The sequence below is a fragment of the Falco punctatus genome, assembly GCF_963210335.1.
Source record: "Falco punctatus genome assembly, chromosome: 7".
Taxonomy (NCBI): domain Eukaryota; kingdom Metazoa; phylum Chordata; class Aves; order Falconiformes; family Falconidae; genus Falco; species Falco punctatus.
Window position 1 is genome coordinate 55,574,804 of NC_137587.1, and position 23,233 is coordinate 55,598,036.

General features: G+C 35.6%; 1 protein-coding gene across 7 annotated transcripts in view; it reads right to left on the minus strand.

Annotated features, from left to right (window-relative positions):
- Positions 1–4,917: 4,917 nt before the first annotated feature.
- UNC13C (unc-13 homolog C) overlaps positions 4,918–23,233 on the minus strand; it is a 257,718-nt gene continuing 239,402 nt past the window's right edge. For all 7 annotated transcript variants that reach the window (XM_080396569.1, XM_080396568.1, XM_080396566.1 and 4 more), the window contains 3 exons: positions 16,497–16,589; positions 15,628–15,787; positions 4,918–14,629 (listed from right to left, as the gene is read on the minus strand). In XM_080396569.1, the coding sequence (XP_080252695.1) occupies positions 14,344–14,629; positions 15,628–15,787; positions 16,497–16,589 (539 nt within the window). In that variant the 3' untranslated portion in view covers positions 4,918–14,343. The remainder of the gene's footprint in view (positions 14,630–15,627; positions 15,788–16,496; positions 16,590–23,233) is intronic.

Sequence of the window (23,233 nt, forward strand, 5' to 3'; positions counted from 1 at the left end):
GAGATGAAATGAATGTTCACAGGTGCCGTAGGGGAAAAGTTTGACCAGGAACATGTTATAATTCAGAACTGTGCAAAGTGAGAGAAAAAAATTTGCTCATCTATTATGCTGAAAACAGAAGAGCTTTTGGAAAAGGCAATGTTCCTTCAGCTCTGCAATTATTTTTTTGGTAATAGGTTGTGGGGAGCCCCAGGACAGGCAGCCATCAGTAGTAAATACTTCGTGTCCTAATGAAGGAGGCTTTAGTAAAGCCGGTAGAGATGCTTCTAAGTGATACTTGGGCTTTTTTTTTTTTTTTTTTTTTTTTTTTTTAATTATGGTCCTGGAAGCCCTAATCAGGTTGTTAGTTGAAGTATAAATTATCCTGAGGTATAGTTTAGGTGTATGGACAAATGAAATAAATTTGGACATGCTAGTTTGTACAAAGATACATTTACAATTAAATTAAATTGCCTCTTTTGAGTTGCTACACTGAACATTGCAAGGGTTTTCTTGACAGGATATTGACAAATCACAAAGCAAATCAGAGAGGAGAAAAAAAGATGAACAGGTACATATGGAAATGGAAGTAGAAAGAAAAGGTTTTAAAACACTTTCTTTTGTGGAGAAAGTGTGTACAAACAAGCTTGAATGATACAGATGCCACCAGATATCCCAGGAATCATTTGTGCCTTATCTTACATGTATAGTGACGCAAATCTTACATGGCAAAAGATGCAATAAAGCAACCGATCAAGGAATTCCTTAACTTTGGGTTTGTATACCTAGTGGGTTTGATGCACACAGATGAAATCTCTGCACATTTGTGCGTCTGCAGAGAAACAGGCCTTTTAAGAATATTCAATACCCAGCTTTATGTTGGCTGTATCTACAGCAGGTGTTAGTAGCATTAAACTGAATAGATTGCCTCATCATCAACATGTAAGGTTCTGTTTATCAAAAATACTTTCATTCTTTCCTCTGCTCCTCTGGAACAGGATTTGAAGAAGACTTGAGATCAATAGCTCCAGAATATAGAGATTGCCTCTTCTATTTCTGTAGATATTTATGGTGAATTTTGCAATTTTATTTTTCACATCTTTCTAGCAAGTATTTGAAATCTGGCTGCGTGCATTTAATCTTTTGAAATGCACATTGATCAGGTGAACTGCTATATGTATAGGTGAAGGGAAGTTCAGATGAAGGTATATTTTGGAGGAAAAAAGAAAAAAACTTCTGCTGCTCCTGGTGTGTGTGTGTATGTATATGCTTTCAGGGTATATACTGTACTGAAATAGAGTTATGTATCACCCTCTTTATATTTCAGCTCTTGTTTATTTATATCAACATATTTGGATGCTCCGAAACTTGTTTATTTTTGTAATAGTGAATCAGTGTGCAGGAGAACTAAACCATGCAGCTTGGGAGTTGCTCATCAGCTGTATAATGAAGACAAATGACATGTTAAATCTTGTAATCTGATTATGCAAAAATAGCTTTTCATGACAGCAATGGCTTTGCTTTGCAGTCTGTAGAAAGCCATGCACCATGCATCTGATTAATCATGCAAAATAAGATTGAAAGGGGTGTGTGGGGGGGAAGTGCTGTGTGGCTTAACCTGGTGCTGAAAATCTTGTTCTTCATGTACAGATTTCAGGGGTGAAAGAATATCAAATGATAGTGAAATTCTCATGTTGTAGTCAGCCTAATTAAGAATTGGTTCTGTTACTGTGATTTAAAACCACCTAATCTCCAATAACAAATATTTCCCAGGATTGGTTAGATAATAAATCAAATGATGAGAACGACAGTTCTAAACTCCTGACCACTTGACTTCCCTGTGGGATCTAATTATAAAGCAAATTTGTTGATGATATCTTTGATAATAGATTCTGGCACCCAAATGAATCTAGTTTTTATTTGTCTTGGCTGGGAGGTGTATGGCTTGGGACAGTTTCTATCAGAAGCCACTTGTGGGTTTCTGAGTTTGTCTTTTTTTTTTTTTTTTTGGTGTGTGTGTGTGTTTTTTAATCTGGAAAATGCACAATAAAGCTTAAGTTTCCATTGTCCTTGACATCTACAAACATTGTAATGAGAAATCTCAAAAGGTACAAGATGACTGATCTTGCTGTGTTCCTGACCCAGTGTTTAAATAAAAAGAACCACAAATCTTAGACTTGCAGGTGTCTTGTCTTGGGAGATTTTCAGATTGATGCAGTTCAGAAATCCTTCTGAAAATGAATATTATCTTAGCACATTGGATATGTGGAGGATAAGGATTGTTTATTCTTAAAGCAGTAAGTGAAAAATTGTATAGCAAATGGCTGGAGCTGTTGTGTTTTAGGGCATAAACTAGAGTACTGTATCAGAAAGCAAGGAGAAACTGAGTCAGATGATAGGAATATGTCTTGCATTCATCCTCAGACTTTCTGTGAGCATCAGGGCAATTATACACCAAGGAATGGTAATGAAAGCAGACTGCATTACTGTGCAGCATCATAAAAACCCAAACCCAAGCACTTGATGTGAATGTTTTTCACTTATGCCAGAAAATAGCTTCCTTTTTATAGGGATTTTCTGTCACAACACAAAGCAATATTTTCTGCATATTACTTTTGTCGCTAGCACTGCAGCTAACCTTATTAATGATATGCGATTCCATCATTTCTGCATTAGTACCATGTGTATAACTACACAGTATTTCTACTGTGCTGCAGGAGAAATGTGACTTAATTTTCCAGAAATACATACATTTCCAGCGTGATAGTTCACAAATAGTATGGTCACAGGCCAATGAAGCAAAACCCTCAATTTCTTGAGTTCTTGGGTTGGTTATTTAGAATAATGCTGCAGAATAACTAATTGTGAAGCGTATAACCTGCAGATGATAGAACTGGCATGCAGAAGCCTGGCTGTATTCCTTATTCTGGCATGGATTTGTTGTGTGACCTTAGACACCTGTCTCTGCTTCTGTTTCCCTTCGTTGTAGTGTGCCTTACCTGTTTTGAGACTACCTTTACCTACTTCCACTTACATTTTAATATAGATAATAGGTGGCATATATGAACATAAACATGTTTTACTGAAATACAAATATAAGCAGATAACTTGTTCTTCACTACTTTTTCCTAGAAAAGTGTTTCCTGGGAAAGTGTTTTACATAGCTGTAACTTAATTTAAAATTCAGTATAATCATAGATTAGACAGAATGCTAAGTCTGAATTAAAACCTTGACAGCTTTGAATTTTAAATTTGGATCTCAATTTGCCCTTGTAGTTTAATGAATTTAAGTAGTTCCTTAAATGTAAAAAATACTCATCCTTTTTTTGGAATATTTGATTTTTTCTTTTTTTTTTTTGCTTTGGACTTGCCATTTTGACATCTAGAGACAGCACATATAGAAGTACTAGAATTTTGCCAAATGAAGCAATATGTGAAATGACCTAAAACCTCATAGGTTTTTTTAAATTATTCCACATTTTATTTCTGAACCATTTTGCTTCTGGGAACAACTCCCAGTTCCTATGGTGTCATGAGTTTTTGTTTTTACATAGGAGTGTTTCAGCTAGACACCTTTAAGATACCTGGGGGAATCACTGTAGAGCTCTGTGACTGTAACTTCTAGGTGAAGTGTACATCAAAACCTTAAAAAATACTATGGCATGAGTATAGATTTACTTCTTTTGTTTTATTAGGGGAATTTTTAATTGTATTTGAGAGGCTGTGAAATATGAAGTACTTGTGTAATCTTGGTATTTGCAGTTTAGCAGAAAAATTGCTAATTGTCTTGCAGGGTTTATTGATGGCTGTGGTGGTGCAACACCTTTCAGTTCCTAGCAGTAGCTCTTGCGTTTTTAGCTGGAAAAAGGTATATAATTATTGAATAACCTCTTTCAAAAAAACCAAAACACCTTCTCTGAGTTGTATGAGAGAAATTCAAATAATTGCAAATTATGTGATATATTTTTTTTTATGGAATAAAAATTTAGTGTTCCAGAAAACATAAATGCTATCTGCTTTTAATGGTGAAAACTCAAGTAGAATTTCCATTAGTATCTTGCTAATGAACAGTGAAAAGAAACAGATGGACTGGTCATATATGAATTGAGTCAAGAGAAAAATCAGTAAAAAAGAGAAATAATTTGCATGGTTTTAAACAGCACTAATGCCTGATTCCCACTGTCTTTTCTTATTATCAGTCCTTGTATTATGGTCAAATCTTGGGCAGCTTTACCAGCTGAAAACAAAGAAAAAATTTTAAATCATAATTGTCTGTAGGTATATGGCATTGTAACTTTAGTTTTTGCATGAAAATGACTAACTCTCTTTAGCAATGGTACTGGCTGTAAGCGGCAGTTGTAGAAGGTTCTGAAATGAGACAAAGAGGTTCAGATTTTACTTATCTAATTGATGTGCCTGTTCAGTTGTGTGGTTTCCTGATTCCATTCCTGGTTCCATTGAGAGCTACCTATGAGGCCCTAGGTTAAGCTGCATATTTGTGTTCCACTTCAATAGTCTGCGTAAACTGTTCTCAAGTTCCCCATGCTTTTGCTCTCTTGCTGTCATTGTAATCAAAATCCCAGGAGTTATATTTATTACATTAACCATTAGGCCATATCACGCAGAAAGGGTCCATAGGATTTTGTCTTAAGGTGTTAGTTGTGCAATATAGCTGTCACTGACTGTTGTCATATTGGATCTTCAGAAGCTGTGTCTATTTTTTTTTTTAAAGCAAATACTGGATATTTAGGTAAAGAAACATTATGAAATATTCTCCAGTGATGACTTTTAAATTGTGAATTAATGATTTGTTTGTCTCTGAATATTGAGACCCTCATTACAGTGAAAATGGACTTATTTTTCTCATTGATATCTCCCTCTAAAAATTTCAAGGAGTCAGATTATTCATGGGCTTTTTTTTTTACTTAGTACCTACAATTACCAGAGGGCCAATTTGCTTGAAAGGTTGGTTGAAGTCTTCCTACTTGGTCTAATATAATCATTGAAGCATATCAAACAGTAAACACCCATAATTACAGACAGAGACAGTGACATACTCCATATTGTGCCTCAGGAAAAAACCAAGGTGCAATGGTTAGAGAGTAAATTCAGGAGCTAAGGCTGCCTGAATTTAAGTTCTGATTCTGTCACTGGCCCTCTACAGTTTGAACAAATAATTTAATCCCGCTCCCCCAGTTTCTCTGTGTGTGAACAATTGTGATGGGACATTGCTTCCCTCAGATAATATGATTGTGCATAGGCTAGCAGCACAGGGTGAATGCTGAGAGGTACTCACTGTTCTTGAAATCCTGACTTGCAATCTTTGGCTCACTGATGGCCTAATCACGAAGTTTGTTCATATAATACCACTGCGAAATGTGAATTAAAAAACGAGGCTGCATGTTAAAGCAACGTACACATCTGTAATGGAGACTGGAAGTTAATTAATCTACACATGGGACAGCACATCATCTTATTCTCTGGATGCATTTTTGTACTAACATCATGTTTGGCACATCTCTTTCTTAGGGAGAAGTGCAAAGTCCATTGAATTCAACAGGAACAACTCCTGTTGTTTTCAGTGAGATATAAATCCAGCCTCAGAGGTAAAAAAAATAAAAGGTAAATTCTGAAATCTGGTGGCTTTCAAAGGAGAAAATCAATTCAGTGAAATTGAATTGCTTTCTATGTACTGAGTCTGTTAAGTATCAATGTAATCTTATTCAACATTAAAAAAATATTCTAATGATATTTCATTAAAAAATGGGAATAGCTTTCATTTTCATAATTATAATGCTCTTCCTTTGGCAAAATAAAATAAAGTTTACTTTTAATAAAATGTCAATACCAAAATGTGATATAAAAGAATATTTACAATGGTCTGATAAGGTAGCAGCCAAAGTGACTTCAGCCCTTCAAGTTTTATGGATTCTGATTCTTCTTTTTGAATCTTTTAGCAACCAATCATGCCCTTATCTCAAGAATAGTTTTACAGAGCTCATTCATCTATTGTAGAGGTTACAAATCTCATTGATAATACTTTCTTCCAGTAAATCTCATTTGTAAATGTAATTGTACTGGTGACAAACACCATGTTAATTTCATCAAGGGTTTTTTTTTCTTTTGTTTTAATGGTCCTGATTTTGCAAAATGTAAATCTGCTCTTACTAGACTGTTTTGAAAAATAGGTGCTTATAGGCAGGCTTTGGTACAGGATCAATATTGCTGCTTTTGAAATACGCGTTTTTTGGTGGTTCTTTAAATAATGCAGAATTATTTGCAGGGTTGGTTTCTACAGTAATGACAAAAAATGGACAAATACCCTTACTAGGAATGTATCTTGAAAACTTCCCAAGATTTCTTTTAAATGTAGTAGTTATTAGGATTATCTTTCTCAGTGTGAGTTTATGCATCCATTTATATGTTCCTTTTGGAATATAGGTTCTGGTTCAGGTAGTTTACGTTCACAGTGCTTATGGAACTGGTTGCCTAATCATGATTGCTCCATGGGTACTACTGAAGTAGAGTGGATATTAACCTAAACTGTTGGAGTTTTAACATTGGAGAAAAATTGCCCTTTCCCAACTTGCCTTTCTCTAATTGAAGTGGGTGGGCCAAACACAGAGTTAGTTTTGGGTTTCAGACAAAGAACACACCAGTAAGCTCCTGGACTGCTATACTACACTGGTTATTACTCAGATCTTTGGGATTCTACAAAGCCCTGCTATGCAATAGTCTCAACAGCTAGAATGTGTTCTGTGGTACAGTATTGATGGAAAGATAAAATAAATTAAGAACTGTGCCTCACGCAGGCCCAGAAGCAAAGGCACAATCATTTGGATTCCCAGGTTGAAAATCCCATAAACTTAAAACTACGTAAGCGACCCAGCACTCCTGCAGTGTTTAACAGGTCTCTTCACTCACGCTGTATGCTTTTAGTTCTGTCTAGGCAGAGTCCAGCTTGTGTTAATGGTTTTGTGGTTTTGGTGTTATCCTGTCCCACTCCCCTCCTCCCTCACAATTTTCCTTATTTTTCTGATACTATGGCATTGTCTGACTATAATTTTACATAGTAAAGGGTGCTCTGCTGTGTTTGTTTCCACTGAGTTCAATAGCTGTCTCTAATTTCTGTTCAAATAGCGCCCTGACAAAAAACCTTTTATGTGCATGGGGTGTGGGCAGAAAGAATGGGAAAAGGCTTTTGTACCACTTTCCTGTCAAATATTAGCCTAAGGAGTACTGAAAATATATTTGATACTTGATATATATCTAATCAGATTTGTTCTTACAGAATCTCACAATGGATCCAGAACCTTATTCCTCTTGCTGGACCTCCTTCACAACATAATCTGAGGAGTTTTTTGTTTTTTCCTTTCTTACGGTTAGTCACAGTCACCTTGGTACATAGAAATCTGCTAATTATCCTCTGTCTGTCAGTTGTCTAAATAATTTGCAGTGTGAAAGTCTCAAAGGACTCTCTAGTTGACAGGCCTGATTTAGAATTGTGCAGTCTTTTTTTACACAGAAAGGCCCTTTTCTTTCAGTTCTGCCCTTCCTTCTCTGTTTTATTGCAATGTATCTTTTGGTTTTTGTATATCTCTCTTTTTTCAGTGATGTTTTATTTGATACTGTCATCCAGATGCAAACTGGTACTGTAAATAATGATCTTCCAAGCTTGCCTCCTGTTTGGCAAGTTATGTTTTCTAATATGCTCACTTTGCTCTCTGCATAAAGAGGGATGTTCTGTAAGTATTCTAGTTAATTGTGCCTGCTAATAGAAACAATGTATGACATGCTGGATTTTAAACCAGTTCTGTGTTTCAATAAGCTGATTCTAGCCATTGCATCCACCCAGATCTCTCCAAGTTGGTGCTAGCCTCAATACCTGACTTGTAGCATTTAACAAGGGTTTAACCCCCTTCTCACAGATTATTTAGCCAGCCAGTCTAATTAATAGCATTTGCCAAAATTGCAAGCTGTTTATAAGCGCTTTGTAAATAGAAAAGACATTCAATTCCTGCAATAAATTCTGTATTTAACCTTTGCTTATTGTCTGTGTGACAGTGAAGGATATCCATTCAGAGTTGTACTCTTCATTGTTTCCAACCAATACAGTAGACAAATGTTAAATGTAAACAGTATTCCTGGTTTCTGCTTTTTCTGCTGTGGAATTTCTCCCTGATGAGAAATGAAATTCTCTGCAGCAGAGAGATGGTGTGCTGCAATTATATGGGCCATTGAACATTATAGAGCATATTTGATAGGAGTTAAGTTCACTGCTGCTACTGACTCCAGCTCACTTCAGTGGCTCCTGTAATGTTTTGTCTCTAATGTCAAGCTGAGTAGGGGAGAATGAGGGACTTGACCTAATTTCATAGTGGTCATTGTGCTGAGGAAACTCAGTCTGGCACGTGAGTTTCTCACAAATTAGATAGGAAAAGAGGGTAGCATTTTTAAGGGTATATTGAATTGATACTGTCACCTAGGTGCAAATTAGCATGTTGATACATTGACGCATCATTAAATGCAAATTGCTATTGTTTCTCAAGCTCCTCAAGAGAATATTTTACCTAGATAATGCTTTAGTGTCTTGGATATATATTATCCAGGGAAATAATCTCTGCAGACTCTTTAGCTTTAACTTTTTTGTGATGGCCTTCAGGCTAGGAACACGTTTATCTTTTTGTAATAGAAGGTAATGAAATGCAGAACTCCTGTATTCAGACTCCACTTAGCACAAAAGGAGTGAGGAGACCCTCTCAGGGATCGAATTCTGTCTTGCACCTCCACTGAAATCACAATCAACAGAAGTAACTCTTGGACTAGACTAGAACATGACAAAAATACAGAGGCAGGTCTACCTTTCTGTCTGTAATATCAAAGTCACACCTAGTGTCTTCTGGTTCTGCTGTGAGTTAAGGAATGCAATCTGTGGCTGGTCTGCCTGTCAGCCCTCTTCTGCATCCATCCCTCTCTTCTCCGTCATCTTTTCCTCTGAGTGTCATCCCCATACATTTGGGAAAACACAGTGAAGGTGGGTATGTAAAAAGATACTTCACTGGCTGATTATGTTATGAAGCTGATTATGTTTTCCTTTCTTATCTCTGTAAAATATCCAAATATTCATGCCATTTTACCCTTCATCTGTAAAGCAGTCTTCTCTTCCTGCCACCCCCCTGCTGAGATTCCTTTCTCAGCAACTACCTCCTTGTCTTCCAAGGTCTTTTCTTCTACCCGAAGAACAATGATCACAGCTATTCATTCAAAGCATCCATACTGTGTCACTTCAATTGTAAAAGCAAGGCAAGGTCATGGCTTGTGTTTCTGTTTCTTTTTTTATGTATCTTTCAAGTGTTAAAGTTTTAGTCACTAAGACTTTTAAAACGTAACAGTGCAGCTATTCTGTGTATCCAGTTCACTTGCATGTAGTGCTATTTACGTATGTCTGCTGTGTAATGCATTACACACACAAACTCTGTGTAGTTTTATGGACAAAGCCCTGCCATATGTTGTAAACTAAAATCAAGCTAGCAGGTTTTGTGTATGTAATGCACAGTGCCTTCTCTACTCAAAGAAATCTAGAGGACTGTTATCTAGAGGAGGGGTGTGTGATCACTACACTGTAGTTTTCCATTAGCGGTCCCCTGTTCAGTGCGTATTTTCTCAATTCCTTTTCATTTTTTGATTCTGCTAGTCAGTAATTGTCATTTGTTTTCTTAGTGTCATGACCTCAGGCCTGGAGGCTTAACTCACATTGCAGTCAACTGCCATCACTCAGCAACAATAAAACCTCCTGCTTAAAAAGGTAAAAGTTACCAAACAAAATGTGTGGGGCTTCTTAGACTTCAAAGGGCTGAAAGTTAGAGCTGCCTCAGTAACTATCAGAGGAACTGCAGTGAAGCAAGAGCAGTAACTGTCAGCAAGCTCTTATATATCTAGGGCAAGTGAAGATACAGATCTCTGATTTTTGCCTGAGTACGCTCTGTTAAAGTCCATGGTGCTTACCAATGCAAGTATTTTTTATCCCTTACATATATAGGGAAACAAGAGTGTAAGCCCAGTTTACAGACTGGAGCTGTGAACCACTCAGTAAACTGGTTCAATGGCCCATAGTGCTTTCTGGGTTGTCCTCTTTGTCTAAAACTCCTAATACGGTTGTGAAAAACTAGAGAAATAGGTGTTATGTGAGATCCCAAGTGAATGCAGATGGATCCTGGGACTCTACTGTACTCTACTACTGCACTGTCAGTACTGTAATGAAAATGAGTAACAGAAAAATATTAAAGAACAGGCTTCTTTCCTTGGATTAATGTTTCTAATTATCTTTATATAGTTGAAAATTAACCAATGACATTTTAATGGCTTTCACTACAAACTTTACAGTATGTCCACTTGTGTCATATTCTGCAGTGATTAATTTATTTACCTAAATTCACATGGATGGCTTCCAGGTTTGATTGCTGTGGTCTTTCAAATTGCACCTGACTTCTCACAGAAAAATGGTCATAGGCCATGAGTCGCTTAGGAACAGTTTGTTTACGTGAGCTGATTTTCAGCTGTAGAATCTGTTTGAGAAGATCCTTTTGCCGATTTTTTTCTCAGTTGGGTTTGTCTTCAAATTAGGTTTTATAGATTCATCATTTACAAATTGATCCATACTCTGTAGCGTGTATATGCATTCACTCAGAGTAGCACACAAAAGAGAAGCAGATGTTCTCCAGATACATGCTTTAATTTTTCTTTGGTTCAACACATACTTACAGTGACATCTTTTGATATATCCCAGTTCTGCTCATTAGTCACAATCTAATGTTTGTCTCCTTTCTTTTATAATTTCTAAAATAATGTAGACTTTTTCCTGAAAATTCATTTTATGAATTTTTGGTAGTACTAGCCAATCACATAAATGTGATGCCAAAAGGCAATCACAAATGATACAAAAATACCATCAAAATAAGCATGTATAAACATCTGAATACTTTGCAACAGTTGCCCAGCTGTATTTTACAAATAACAGTGAATCATTTATTTTAATTTTATATCTGCTAGCTGAATTGAATACAATAGTTTAATGTTTTCCCCATATTTGTTCAGCTCTTTTTCTGAAGTTTTCTAGGGATGTGTAAGAAATGGGTATTTAATTCAGACTAGATTGGTAAATTATTCTTCTGGTTTCAGAGTTTGCCTACAAATTTGATTTCTACAGTAATTAGCATGAGAATATCAATGAAAGCTAGTAAAATAGAGGAACAGAAAATGAAAGTTATTGTTTCATTATTTTTCTTCTGTAAGCTTCTCAAGTAGTTCTGCTGCTAATCTGTCAGATGTAAAGATATTCTTTCCTATTTGACACTAGTTGGAATGTTTTCCATACCAATTGATAGTTTTTCTTACGGAGTTGCCCTGTACACACAGTGTATATGTTGTCCAGAGACTCTTGTTGATGTTGACTCCAAAAGTTCAAGTCAGATTTCCCTTGCTCAGGGAAAATACTGCTTTTCTTGGCTTAAATATGCTAGAGTATCATCTACCAAAATCTGCAGTTTGAAATGTCTGCATTTTATTCTCCTGTTGCACAGATTTGATACCTAACATCTTTTTCTCAGTTTGCATAACAGCTTTAAAATAGCACTGAAACCTTTTCTGTATCGATCATGTTTACCACGTGAAATGTTTGAGTTTACCTTACTTGTGCTACACCTTTCCATATACTTGCATTTTGATTCATAACAATGTTTAAAACAGTCCTGTGATGCAGAGTTAACACGTTTTCCTTTCATCTTCCACATGACAAATTTTGATGCAGAAAGTAAATACTTCTCTGTTAAAAATAGTGGAACATTACAGAGTACTGTTTGAAGCTGTACATTATAAGGGTTTGCTTTACCACATTGTCTGATTCTTCTAGTGCATGCAACTGAGGGACACACTAAGAGCGGTAATTGTCTTCCCTTGACAAGTTCAGTTATTATTCCTTTATGGGTGAATCTCAGAGATAAATAATTCAATGGGTGGTGGATACATTACACGTTTGCAGTAGAATGAACAGCTACAGAATAATATAATAAAAGTGCTCCAAATAAAAAATGAGAAGCTGTTTACCCCAAACTTTCTGTTTTATTTCAGAGCCATGAATTATTTATTGTGGAATTCTCTTTACATTTTTCCACAATAATGTTCTATATTGCAGGAATAACCTCATCTCTTGATTATTCCTCTTTTAATTTGAGACAAAGTCTGCTAATGTTTTCTTACATTACATCTTGGTAACTGTTAATAATTCTGTGTTTTAAGTGTCATCCACTGTAGACACTTTGGGCTATGCCTTGTAGAAATACAGTTAGGAAGCAGTATGACTTGCACATACAAACAGAAATTTATCAGGAGGCAGTATAGTACTGACTCAGAAAATCCTCTTTGCTTTTTTTGAAATTACTGGAGTTACACCTCAATTTTTACTTTTAAGTATGCCACAACACACCAAATACATCTGAAACATTAAAGATTTGCATTAGTTTCAAGACTGATTTTTGGGTCTCTAAATCCTTGGGAGAGTTTTGCAAGTATTTGCAATTACAGACAACCCATAAATACCTATCAAAATCTCCCTCTGCCGTAATGTTTTCTGCAATGCATCACTATCAGCAGGATATACAATAATAAATTAACTTGTGTCCTATTTCCTCTGCTATGATCTTAGTGGAAGTACTGTTAACTCTGTAAAGGCTGTGCAGATCTTCTCTAAATGTCTAAATATACTTACAGCAAATCTACTTTTTAGTATTTGAGCAAGCGGATTGGGGTGTTGAAAGACATCCTTAAAATCTCATTTAAATCTCTCACAAAAAGCTATCCTGGAGAGAATCTGGTTTATCTATGTGGACTCACATACTATATTTTTAAAAGACTGGCATCAACATACTAGCTATATGTCTTCCCTTCCCCTTATTTATTTTTCCCCCTAAGCAAAGCTGAAAACTTCAACCTCTGTTATTAGAGACATTTGTAACCAAAACCAATGACAAACACATACTATTACAGAACATTATACTATATATATGCCTCATTTATTCTAGTTTTTTAGGACACTGACTTACCAAATCTGATGCTTATAAAAGAGCCAGATGCTAGACACTGGAAATCGCACTTTGATATATTACAAAGCTATATTGTAAGCCTACTGCATGGCCTTCACGTGCACTTAAAACCTACAGGTATGTAAATAATATCAAATGATGAAACTAGAAAGCAGTTTCTTCAGGCTTTATTTTACAATTTCTCACTAAATATATTTACAGGACATGGAGTTTGCTTTAGTGCAATACATAGTAATGTTGCGTAAGTACAAACTGTTGAACTTTTCTAAAAAAATAAAGAAATAAAGACTTAACTGATGTTACAGCTAAGTATGTAAAGCAACATTAATAAATCTGAGTGAAAATGCTAACAGCATCTTTTCTTTTCATAAACAATTTCTAGAAACAAACCACAAACCGGCATTACATATTCCCAACTACTAACCCTTGTACAGTACCATATCATTTAAAAAATGATTTTTTTTTAAAAGCACATATACCGTACTGTATGGCAGTCTTTTTCTACAGATACTGACTTACTCTGTTAATACAAATATGATATAACCTTGGCAGTTTTGAAGAACAAAGTTATCTCAAGATATCAAACATCAGTAACAAACTCTGATAAGCACAGCTTCTTGAGAACTTGCTTTAACAGCATTTCTTCACAGTGATATTTATGAAAGGTTGGAAAAAGATTAGCATAAAATATTTCCATCCTTTTTCAGTTTTTATGCAAAAATCATTACTTTTATATCGGTAATTATAAAATTACAAACACTTTCTATAAGTAACTGCATCTGTAGTATATGATAGAAAAAGTTGTCAGTAAGATACCTAAAATGAGGCTTGCATAAAATGATAGTTTGAAGAAAAGTAGGTACATATTTTTTAAAGTAATAATAAGGGTGGTAACTTAATTTAGAATAAGCAGCACAGCAGTTTAACAGACAACCTATTAATCAATTAAAAAAGCTAATTATTTATTAATGTTAAAAAAATCAAGAAATTGTGATGAGGTGAAATCAACATTTTAAAAGATATGATGAGACATTTACTCTTAATCTTAGTTTTGGCACTTTATTGGAACAATTACTTTACCAAAGACCAAAATATGTATAAAAGTTATACAGCTCCTTGACATACCTGGCAGATATAGTACATAAGTACTGGCAAACACTGAAAACATAGTTAAACATTCCCACAGAATTGCACATGCATGCACTATTTGGACAACAGCATTTTATCTATGTTCTTGGAGGTGACAAACTTGCATTACTTGGGTATTTTAGGCCATTTCTTCAGCAGATCTTGTTTCTGATTTAAGTCTTACAAATTCTTTAGCAACTTCATCATTGGTCCTCTGAGAAAGTATTCTAAGAATTGTTAACCCAGTTTCATCTACAGAGATGTTTCTCAACAAGGGGTACCAAGATGAACAGCTACCTTTCTCTGCTATGTTTTGCAGCTGAATAACTGTCATTCCTATAATGCGATCTTCCCTAGCAAAGCAGTAATCTTTCACTGAGAGGTGAAGTTCGTAGGCTCCTGGCTTATCTTCATTACTCAAAATGCTGCATGGATTAAAAATATGAATTTAGAACAAGGAGTTCAGTTTAATTCCCCTAGGGAATGAATGTAGTCTAGAAATCTTGTAAAAATTAAAGCGATAGTGGTAATTTAACTTCTGTAGTTCCATTTTGTTATGACAGAGTATTGTTTATTTTTAACCTCCTACACAGTTAATCTTTCAGGTGCTACTGATGATGTAGCCTCTGTTCCCGCTGACCTGAACAGAGACAGAGAACTGATCATTCCCTCAATATCTGAAATAGTTACCTTCCCCTAGAAAGTAGCTGAAATGTTCAACTAGTTCCACAACTATCATAACCACATATTTAAACCACTTGCAAAAAATAAAAATCACTAGCAGAGCCTCAAAAGGAGCTCTGTGGTCAGACACTGAGAAAGTGAACTCTGTCCTAGACAGGTCTGGGGGGTAAGGGGGGAAAATGAATTGGTCTCAGTTAGGAAAAGGGGAGGAGGAGTAAACAGATGAGACATACTGTTGAGAAGTACTGAATCTGAAACTCCAAGTTAGGTTAAAATTTCTTATTGCTTTAAGGATTAAATAGAGAGAGAATAGATAGAGATAAATAGAAGGATTTATAGAAGAGATAAATAATAGGATTAGCACTTGCACAACCCTTTACATATCTAAATATCTCAACAGTTATAAAGGCCCAGGTATTTAGCAGTCACAATTAATGCTTCAGTTCAGATAACTATTTGGGCAAATAGATTTTCTAGGTATATGAAGTCATTCCTGTATAGGGAAATGAATTGTACATTTTACGTCTTTTGTAAGACTGAAAGCTTAGTGGTTGTCATTTATCTTCATATAAAACAAAGATACAACTTACTAAATAATTTTGAAGTGGTGTCTACATCTACAGACTCCAATGTGTATAGTGGCTTTGGGATGGTTCTTTTATGTTTTTACCAGTTTAACTGCAAGAAATTCTAACAAAAACTGCCTAAATTATGCAATTAACAGACAAAAAATACTTACAATTGGAAAGTTTCGTTGTATTTTGGTGACCAGGTGTTGCTCTTTGTCTTGGTTCCGTGTTTCCTCTTCTTGTCACTTAGGTTAGGACCTAATATGCAAACTTCCACAAATGGCCGGAACATAGCTGTTGTTTGCCAGTTTAGATTATTAATTGCTACAACTGTAAAGAAATAAAACAAATGAAGTTAAATAAAAGTCCATTAGAAAAGCTCCAGTTAATTATCCAGTATGACTTTGTATAGCCAATGAAAGGTGACCTGAGAACTTCCCTACAGGATAACGATACCAGTTAAGCCTAGGAGGAGCTTTCCCTGTTTTCTGCCAAATAGGATGTCTGACTACTTTCAGTTACAACAGTAGAAAATATAAACATATATTTTACAAAAGCTTTCCATTAACAGCTCTTTTGTCTGCTAACTTTGCTGTAATTAAAGAATCAGCTTATACTAATGTAAATGACACTGGGTTTCCTCTGGAATTCCAGGTTGTGCAGAACAGATATTTTCTTAAAAATGGAACTTTTAAAATCTTGGTGCAGTCATTCACCATATAGCTTTGTTACAGATTTTGGAAAATTATATTATATGCAAGCAATTCAGAAGTGTAATTTGTAATGTTTGAATTTATGACTCCATCACTTCATTAACTGTCCACACAGAGAAGTACAGATAGTACTTACCTGCATAATCATAACATCTACTGATGTTGAGCAAGGAAAAAGTATGATCCTAATCACCTGAGGCTTTACAAGTAGTGTAATACTTAATATTTGTTATTTCATTGTTGGTATGTTTTACTTAAGATGTGGTACTTGAGGGTTTTGGATTTTGTTGTTGCTTTCTTTTTAAAACTAGCTATTTGAAACTTACCTTTCACAATGACTTTATGCTCACCAGTTCCAGGATGTGTAGAGACATCCACCTGTATAGATATCTCACCCACTGAATTATTAGTGGTTTGGCCTGAAATAATAATTAGTAGGTTAGCACACCTGGCTTCTCAATACATCAAGAGAAACAGACAATGAAAGAAGGTGAGCAGTTTTTTCTGTCAGAAACACTTAGAAATATCGAACATATTTCACACTTAACTGGGAATCTGTTATGGTTTCAGAAGTGATTTTGCCTCCAAAATACCCATCAATTGCAAATGTCTATGTAAAGTGCCTCAGCAAAATAAGGAAACTGCTTTCACCTGGAACCTTCCATACTGGTTATCATTAGGTGCATTTGCATCTTCAAATGCAAAAGTTGGTGGCTTTGTCAAACATTGTTTGCATGTGCACCCCAAAAATCTTATTGCAAGTATGCATTTGGAAAATTATTTCTATATTGTTATTGATAAATCCTTTGCTGGGGGTTATGTCTAAGCAAACTGCTAAAGTTCTGCACTAACACAGACACAGGAGCTAGAAGTAAAAAGGAGAAGGTTGTAGGTATGGCAAAGGAGCCAGGAACTTAATTTTGAAAGACTTTATTTTTGAGCGCTAATGCAGGTTCCAGGTCAATTGACACATAATGATTCCTTTAAAAGGACTTTCAGTATGTGTTGAAATGTCTTTTAATATATCTGGTTATAACAGTACAATATAAGCAAAATTGGGTATGTTTATTTGTTCTTTAATTGGATGACTGTGAACGCTGAACTCTGAACACTTGCTCCCCAGTCTAATCTCTGTGAAGCAAATACTAAAGCAAATTACCGTCCCTTTATAACTGGCTGCTATTTTTGTGGGTTAGCAGAGGAAAGATTCTATCTTCTAAATTCCTCACCCACTGGTTCCCCATCCATCTATATGAGAAGGAGAAGCAAACATTCATTTAGAAGTTTTCTAGCAGCTCATGCAGGAATTCAGGAAGGGGTGCAGAGAAGAGGGGTGTCTTGTGTAATCATACTGTGAAAAAATATTCCACCCCCCCCCACACAAATTAGTTTATACCCAGAATATGTATTTTTTCCCCTTTATCACACAGTCTTTTTCTGGATTTCACCATTAGTGTCTTCCTAGAAACATGTTCTGCAGTGATGTTTAGTCGTCGTATTGGCATAACCTGATTGCAAGGTCAATTAAATACTCTTACTGCAAGTGTTAGTGCTCCAGAGAACAAGTGTTTTCCCTGATAAATGTGGAAATTCAGTGCTCAATTAACTTCCTCAGCATCCTTGAACACTGTTCTGCATTTTCCAACTTTCAGGTGAGTTTGGTTTGGAATTGTCATGAATCCACATTTAGATTGTACTCAACCACCTTTTAGCAAAGTACACAGTCTCGGTATCTTAATTTGGTTATAGCTGCTGCTTCTGAATCGCAGGGTACCTGTACCAATTTCGCTGCTAGATGTGTTTCAGTGTCAGCCCGAGGGTTTGGATCGCTACTGACATGTGAACAGGCAATTTGTTAGACATCAGATTTTTAATGACAAGAAGTTTAGTTTCAGTGGCAGCAATTAATTTTATTGTTGTATTTGGACAATTACTTAAAGATGTGGTATATGGGATCTTTAATGAAGTTACTGAATCATTCTACATCTTGTTCATAATAAATACTACTTCTTTTTTAAAAAGCATATATAAAGAGATATGAATGAAATGGACTAGAAAAGCCAAATAAAATCAGTAGAACAGCTTTATTTAGAAGAGTAAAATAAGGTATCATCTGAGTGTACAGTGAAATTAGTTTTCATTTAGAAAGAGAAAGGAAATTCTCATTTGGTCATGGTCATACAGCTGATTTTATTTGCTTTTGCAAACACACTATCTTTAGACTATCAGTAAGTAGCATAATACTGACACTGAGTTTACGCTTGTTGAAATAAAATTTATTTATAAAATAATAAAAAAATATATTTGGAGTGCAAAGTGCTATGTAAAATTATTCTGTCCAGAAAAATAAGATTTTAAAAAAGGTCTCATTTTCATTACACAAAATGTGGTGTTTTTAATGGAGTTATATTTAACTCAGTGGGATGACTTGTGTGAAAACACCTTCCCCTATATTCATCTGGATTACTTGAATCAAATGAAGGTAACACCTAAAATTCAGAAGGAAGCTTATCCAGGCTAGTACCCCAATACTATAGCTAATATATATTTTTATATATAGGTTAGTATTATTTGCTTTCTGATGCTGTGGAGTAAATCAAAGAGAATAGAGACTGGAGCTTCTAGAGCATTAATCTGTCTTGTTCTTTCATACTGTGAAATTCCACCTTTTCAAATTGTTAAGTACTGCATGGAATTCAACCTTAACAGGTTCTGGTGGACCTTTTTATGAATGATGCTTTTGATTCCACATATAGCTATCTTCAGCTATGAAGTCTGAGTCATTTATCTTTTGTTCTAATGATAAAGGTTTCATTGCCAAGCTGGACAGGAGAAGAGAACCAAGAATTAGCAACATGTAAATCATAGGGACACTGAATACATAGGATAAACTGAATGTACTGAGAGTGTAAGAGAAGTTCTCAAACTCTCTTCCAATCAAAATTAATAAAAAATTACCACTGACTGCAGTGGAAGGTGAGTCAGGCTGATCCTGAATTTCACTGAAAAATCAATTACTTAAAAGATGTTTTGGTTTAGGGTTTTTTAAGAGAAATCAGGAATGTTTTAAAAGAAAACAATTAGCGTTTTCATTTGATAGCTTATGCAGCATCTTGTGGGTGATGGTAATAATGGAGCATGCTATGTTAACCTGTAATAATGATGCATTAGATCTCACCAAGACAAAATTTATGAATCTGCAAGATAAGTCTTGCTCTGGCTTTCCAACTTACTAACTATGCAAAGTATATCCTTGCAAAGGTCTCCTAACTGATCTTTTTCTTTCCTTTTCCTAGTAGCCCATAATTCACAACAGTGCTCTAAGCCATATTGCAAATATATAGTGGGATTAGTCCTGTATGTATAGCACTGTTTGATAAGTTATAAAGAAATCTGTGTAAAACATCACACAGACAGCTGACATTAAAATGATCCTACATTTCACTATTGCTGAGGAAAAAACTCCTGCAGCAGAATGTCTCAGCCAGCAGAGACAATTTCTGTTCTAGACTCTAGAGGAGTCTGGAATATAGGCTTGGTTTCTTTCTGTTACCACCCCATCCATCTTGCATTTATCCCTCTCTGACCTGCTGAACAAACTAGAGACACAATTCTTGGACATTCAGTGTTTTCTTATAGCAGCTTTTGTCAACATTAAGAACTACAGCACTTATTTTTCAAGTCTCTGATCTCAGAATCACAGGATGGTCAGGCTTGGAAGGCATCTCTGGAGATCATCTGGCCCAACCCCCTGCTAAAGCAGGATCACCTCGAGCAGGTTGCACAAAGTCACATCCAGGTGGGTTTTGGATTTCTCCAGAGGAGACTCCACAGCTTCTCTGGCAGCCTGTTCCAGGGCTCAGCCACCTTCAAGGGAAAGATTTCTTCCTCATATTCAGAAGGAACCTACTATGTTTCAGTTTGTGCTCATTGCCCTTGTCCTGTTGCTGAGCACCACTGAAAAGAATCCTCTTGACACCCACCCTTAAGATATTTGCATACATTCATAAGATCCCCTGATCTGTCTATTTCTGCTGGTTTGTTTTCTTTCTTGCTACCAATTCTTGTGAAGTCACAGCAGGAGTTAGTGATTGTGATTGCACTGTGGAAAGGTCTATTTATCCTACCACATTTCAGAAGACAATTTAACTGACAGATTGCACTTTTCTTTCTTTAGTACTGTAATGTAACTAATTAGAAGGTTAACAAGCACAAATAATTCTGCTGTATTTTTGAAAAACCTTATGGTTGCTTAACTATTACTATCTCTACTCTAAACTCTGCTTTAGATTTTATTTGTTAGGTTATTTATATGAATCAAAATACAGCATACTCTCATAGGTGGGTTTTAAAGTGATCACCTGCATTTAAACTGCATTCTTTTGCAGCCATAGTACAACAAATAGTAAAGGAGAAAATATATTTCTGCTGGCCAAAGGTGCTTGCTTCTCAGTGGACAAAAAGTCTAAAAAGCTAGATTTTGATTTCTCCCTTATTTAGCATCTGACATGTTATCAGTGTGATAGTTGTTGCAGCCCCAGTGATCTTGACAGAAGGGAGCCATTTTTGAACAAGGACCTACTCAAAAGTTTCTTAGTCATGGTAATCATCTTGGCTACATGTGCACTCAGAAACTCATTCTTCTGTCTTCTATTCTTAAGTAGGTAGGTACTTTTGGAGGTGGACTTGTAGAGAAAATAGCAGAAAATACAAATCGAAAATGAGTCATTAATATTTTGTAAAAATAAATCAGAAACTCCCTATATTCTCTAGCATAATACTCCTGCTAAATGCAAGGGACTTCTCCTGAATCAGTCTGTGATTGTGCACAAAATACATTTCTGTGAAAGGGGTCCTTTGTCCTGCTCAATCCTTTAGCAGCAAAAAGTTTTGAAAAAGTTTTCCCATCAATCAGGAGGACTTTAGAAAATAACTACTAGGTTTGCATGAAAAAAGAACCCAGCAGAAATAAATGGGATGCACAGAAAATGAGCTAGCATAAAATTTAAGAATAGAATTTGAGACATTGAGACCTCTAATGGAGTATACTTTCCAGCTGCTCTGGGAGTTGGGACTTTGAAACTGGGATGCTTTTGTTATTTCTTGAGGAAAAGAAAATTAAAAAGGAAAATGTTAAGAGTAGGTTGTTTGTGGGGCTACTAGGAGCATTGGTATGCAGCATGGACCTCAAAAAGTGGCACAACACATCTGAGAAGCTGAGCTGATCATTGGACCTTTCATAGGTCTGAGCTCTGCCTTTCCAACCAACACAGTTATGCTACTAGGAATATTTAAGATAGCAAACTAAAACCAGTTTGCACTATTTGTATATTCTAATATAAAAATAGGAAAGTTTCTATAATGATGCAAATTGTCATACAGAAGTATTTATGGAAGATAAAATTGCTGTGTCTGAAAAGGTATTGCTTGACCTATCTGTTAATAAAATTAGTTGTTATCTGGTATTGTGTTTAGATAAATGTTGTCATCAGTCTTGCAATCTCTTCTTTTTACAGTTCAGTATAGCAAAATGTGGTAGCTATATGAAAGCGAAATATAGCAGCCTTCAAAACTAAGCAATGAAAATAAATAATTTGATGGTTTAAAAAAGTCAGACAGAAATATGTGGTACTGAACCCTAAGAGAAAAATCTGTCCCTGCACTCAGCCATACCAGCCTTCTCTCTCATCAGGTCCGTGCCTGTAGTACAGAGTTTGAAAATGGTTGTGTAATCCTCGGTTAACATATCATTTCATGATGTGGAGCATCAATTATATTACGTTATGCCTTATGATAGCAATTCTTTCAATTCAAACTGCTTTAAAGATCTTTTGGCATTCATTGTATCTTCCTCCTCGTGGTTGCATGTAAAATCCTTAAAGGCTTTATTTGAGGGCCTGTTTCTCACAAGATAAAGAATGAAAGAGTAGTAAACTGTGTGTCAGAGAATGAGCAATAGATTGAGGACGTGCTTGCAAAACAAGGATTCTTCTTATGCTGCAAAGTAGCAAAAGAGGATAATAACGGAATGTTTTTATTGCTCTTCAGCCGGGGACATATTGTTTTTTCATCCAATAACAATTACAGCTTTCAATAACAACAGATTTAAATGTTTTTTCTTGTCTTGATTTTTTTTTAACTGTTGAGCTCTAGAAGCGTTAGTTGTCAAAGTGATTGTAATCTGTGCGGTATCCATTCTTGCTTAGTGATGCTTGCAGGGACAATTTTAACTCTACAGTGATATTGTAAAAGTAAGACTAACTTTTTTGCAAAATATCTAGGAGGACAATATGCAGATGTTCTTGTACCTTCCATTGTCTCTGTAACCCTTTCCCCAAACTTGCGTTGCATTCACAAAGTTTGTAGAACTCGTTTGGAAAAATTGTGGTTTATTCAGAATTATTCAAGAAATAGTTTTATTTAAAAAAAAGAAATCTTGACTGTTAAAGTGGATTGTTTTCTTCCTCTACCTTCTGTCCAGTTTATAGATCTGTTTAGCCTTAAGTATGTGGTTAAGTTGTCAGAGTGTATACATAGGAGACAAAGTAGAGATATGAGACAAGGAGCCACAGTCAAAAGTGGAGCTTTTTGGAAATTCAGGCAACACTAAATAGAAAATAAGGGTTGGACATTGTCACCAAAACCAGCAGCTGGGTGTCCAAAGCCCCATGTGGCTCTGGGTTTATGGTCTTCACTTCAGGTTCCAGAAAACTCAGAAATATACTGTATCCCCCTCCTGATGCAAGATGTTATGGATCTCTGAGGAGAGAACTGATTCAATTTCTGGAAGCTGGAATGTATTAAGCAGTCTACACAGTGTCCAAAAGAGATCAGTGTCTGTTCTCAGGTGTTTGAAAGCAGAGCTCCTAATTTGTATCTGAAAGGCTTTTTATACTATCTGCAGTTATTACAACATAATAGTCTATTATTTGCTTAGAAATGAAAGCACTAAATGTCTGAATCTATTGAAAATATATATATATATAGTCAGAAGGCCTTTACTTGAATTTACTATATATATTTTTTCTTCACACAATTATATTCCGGTTTTCCATACATTCGT